This window comes from Etheostoma spectabile, chromosome 6, assembly GCF_008692095.1.
Source record: "Etheostoma spectabile isolate EspeVRDwgs_2016 chromosome 6, UIUC_Espe_1.0, whole genome shotgun sequence".
NCBI classification, from domain to species: domain Eukaryota; kingdom Metazoa; phylum Chordata; class Actinopteri; order Perciformes; family Percidae; genus Etheostoma; species Etheostoma spectabile.
In genome coordinates, this window is record NC_045738.1 from 29,279,978 (window position 1) to 29,282,369 (window position 2,392).

General features: G+C 38.9%; 1 protein-coding gene across 1 annotated transcript in view; it reads left to right on the plus strand.

Annotated features, from left to right (window-relative positions):
* The window catches only part of trhra (thyrotropin-releasing hormone receptor a), a 9,408-nt gene that overhangs the window by 6,271 nt on the left and 745 nt on the right, over positions 1-2,392 (plus strand). The window contains exon 2 of the mRNA XM_032519432.1: positions 1,475-2,392. This exon is cut by the window's right edge and continues 745 nt beyond it. Coding sequence (XP_032375323.1) covers positions 1,475-1,915 — 441 coding nt within the window. The 3' untranslated portion in view covers positions 1,916-2,392. The remainder of the gene's footprint in view (positions 1-1,474) is intronic.

Here is a 2,392-nt window from a genome sequence, read left to right on the forward strand (position 1 = left end):
AAAAAACACACACATACACTGCAAATAGTTCCTACTTTGTTCAAAATAAAACTGAGTCCTCTGAAAGCATACACACACATACACACACACACACAGGCAGATAGAGCTTGAAGTTAGTTTGTTTGGAAGTTTTGGAAGAAGCCTTCCTGGAATGACAGTGGGTGTGGTACCCAGAGGGAACACCACCCTCTATTAGATTGTCTAATCAGTTAACCCCAACTCAAATAGGCTTGTGACTTTTTCTCAATCGGAATGGCTTGTATTTATCTTTTGACTGACGCACACACAAACACACAATCACATGTCTCCGTGGACAAAATTCCTACCATGTATGTTACGGAATTAACTAAAGGTCAAGAAGTAATGAGCAGCCATGATTAAGTCTGTTGCTCACTAATGACACTTGGCAGTGTCCATATCCAATCCAGTTTTGTCACCTGAGTGCAGCGAAGATGACACAGCATAAATATGGATACAGTGTAATGGCGCTCGAGTTTCACATCAGGATTATCATCACGAAAATGATATTAACAAATCCAAGCTTTGTTGAATTTCGCATACACATCAGTCTCCCAGGTTAGACATTTATAACAGCATCTGAATAAAAAATGAGTATTTTATGAGATCTGCAAAATTAAGGTTTTAAGTTTTTTTCCAAGGAATAGCTTGGTTTGTTAACAGCCACATTTTCACCTGAACGCGGTGCCACTAATGGTGGAAAACCTACCAGCTGGATGAATCTCTTACCTGACAAAACAGCAGTTATCTCTCATAAATGTCATGTATACTGTTTTTGCATTCATCTTTAAGACATTTATGAGCCACAACCAAATCACAATTCATGCTAGATTGTTGATAAATGTTATTTGAATTACCTTATTTTGGTCTATGAAGATTGTTAAGTTTTAAATGAATTATTTATATATATATATATATACAGTATATTATTATTATTTGGTTGATGATGATGAGAGCAGCTGACAAGGTAATTGACAGCGCCAGACAGAACAGCAAGGAATAATAAGTGAGCACGTGTGTGAGGATTGAACGCAGATTAGCACTACTTAGCATGCAAAAGTAGTCTTCCTGCCTGAACTTGTGCTATAGCTTCATTATTGATTTTTGCAATTAAACTAATTCTTTGATGACCAAATTAAGAAGTTCTACCAGGAAAGTGTCAGGAGGGGTAAGTAAGGAGTGAAAATTTAGCAAAATCTATGTTTAAATTGAATGAAATCAGGATTATATATATTTAGGAATAGGCCAGAAAAACATTTGGACATGTCAAAAGACAAGCTGAAAATGACTGATGGCTGAATTCCAGTTAGCTGTTTTTAGGCCTGGCTTACTGGGAAACCAATTTTACTGTCGAGTACCTGTGCATGTAAAACATGCAAAGTTCAATTAATTGTCAATGTTTCTGTGATTTAGAGTGTGACACACTTTTTTTTAACACATGATTGAATTTTCTAAGGTGACAAAGATGCTGGCTGTGGTGGTGATCCTTTTCGCCTTACTTTGGATGCCCTACCGGACCTTAGTGGTGGTCAACTCCTTCCTGGACAAAGCCTACCTTGACACCTGGTTCCTGCTCTTCTGCCGTCTCTGCATCTACCTAAACAGCGCCATCAACCCGGTCATCTACAACGTTATGTCCCAGAAGTTCCGTGCCTCTTTTAAGAAGTTGTGTCAATGCGGCCCTCAGCGTGTGGAGAAACCAGCTTCTTACAGTGTGGCACTGAACTACAGTGTCATCAAGGAGACATCCAATGGAGAAAGTCCTGACCACTTCACCACAGAAATGGATGAGCTAAACATGCCGACAGATCAGTACTTACCCGACAGCATCCTGCCAAATGCCAAGAATATGCCGTTGACAGAGCATGCACTGCCAGGGAGTGGTGTTAAAGCCTGAGAGAAAACACACTTTTCCCCCTAAAGACGAGAGCAGAGACTCTGACAGCTGCGGTATGGATTCAGTCACCCATGGGCCATTTTGGAGAAGTGGTAATTTAATGTACCCAGACCCTTCCGACTTAATGTCACCAAAGTGCTCTCTCTTGGAAAGGTTTCTTTTATTTGACAAGTTTCCAAAAGCAAAATAGAATGCCATTTGATAAGCTGACCTTTAGCATTTTGCTTTTACAAATCTTGCTAAAATACACTGATACAGCAAGCTGGAACTAAATTAAAGCAAACTGCTTCCATCCACTCCCACTCCAGACAGAACCAGATTCTGTTCAACCTAACACTATAATATAGCACATTTAACAACGGGACGTTTTGGAAGTGGATACCATGGGGCTGAGTAATATAGAAAAAGATTTTATCACAATATTTATCAACATATTAATCAATATATTAATGTAAATGTAAATGTAAATGTAAATGT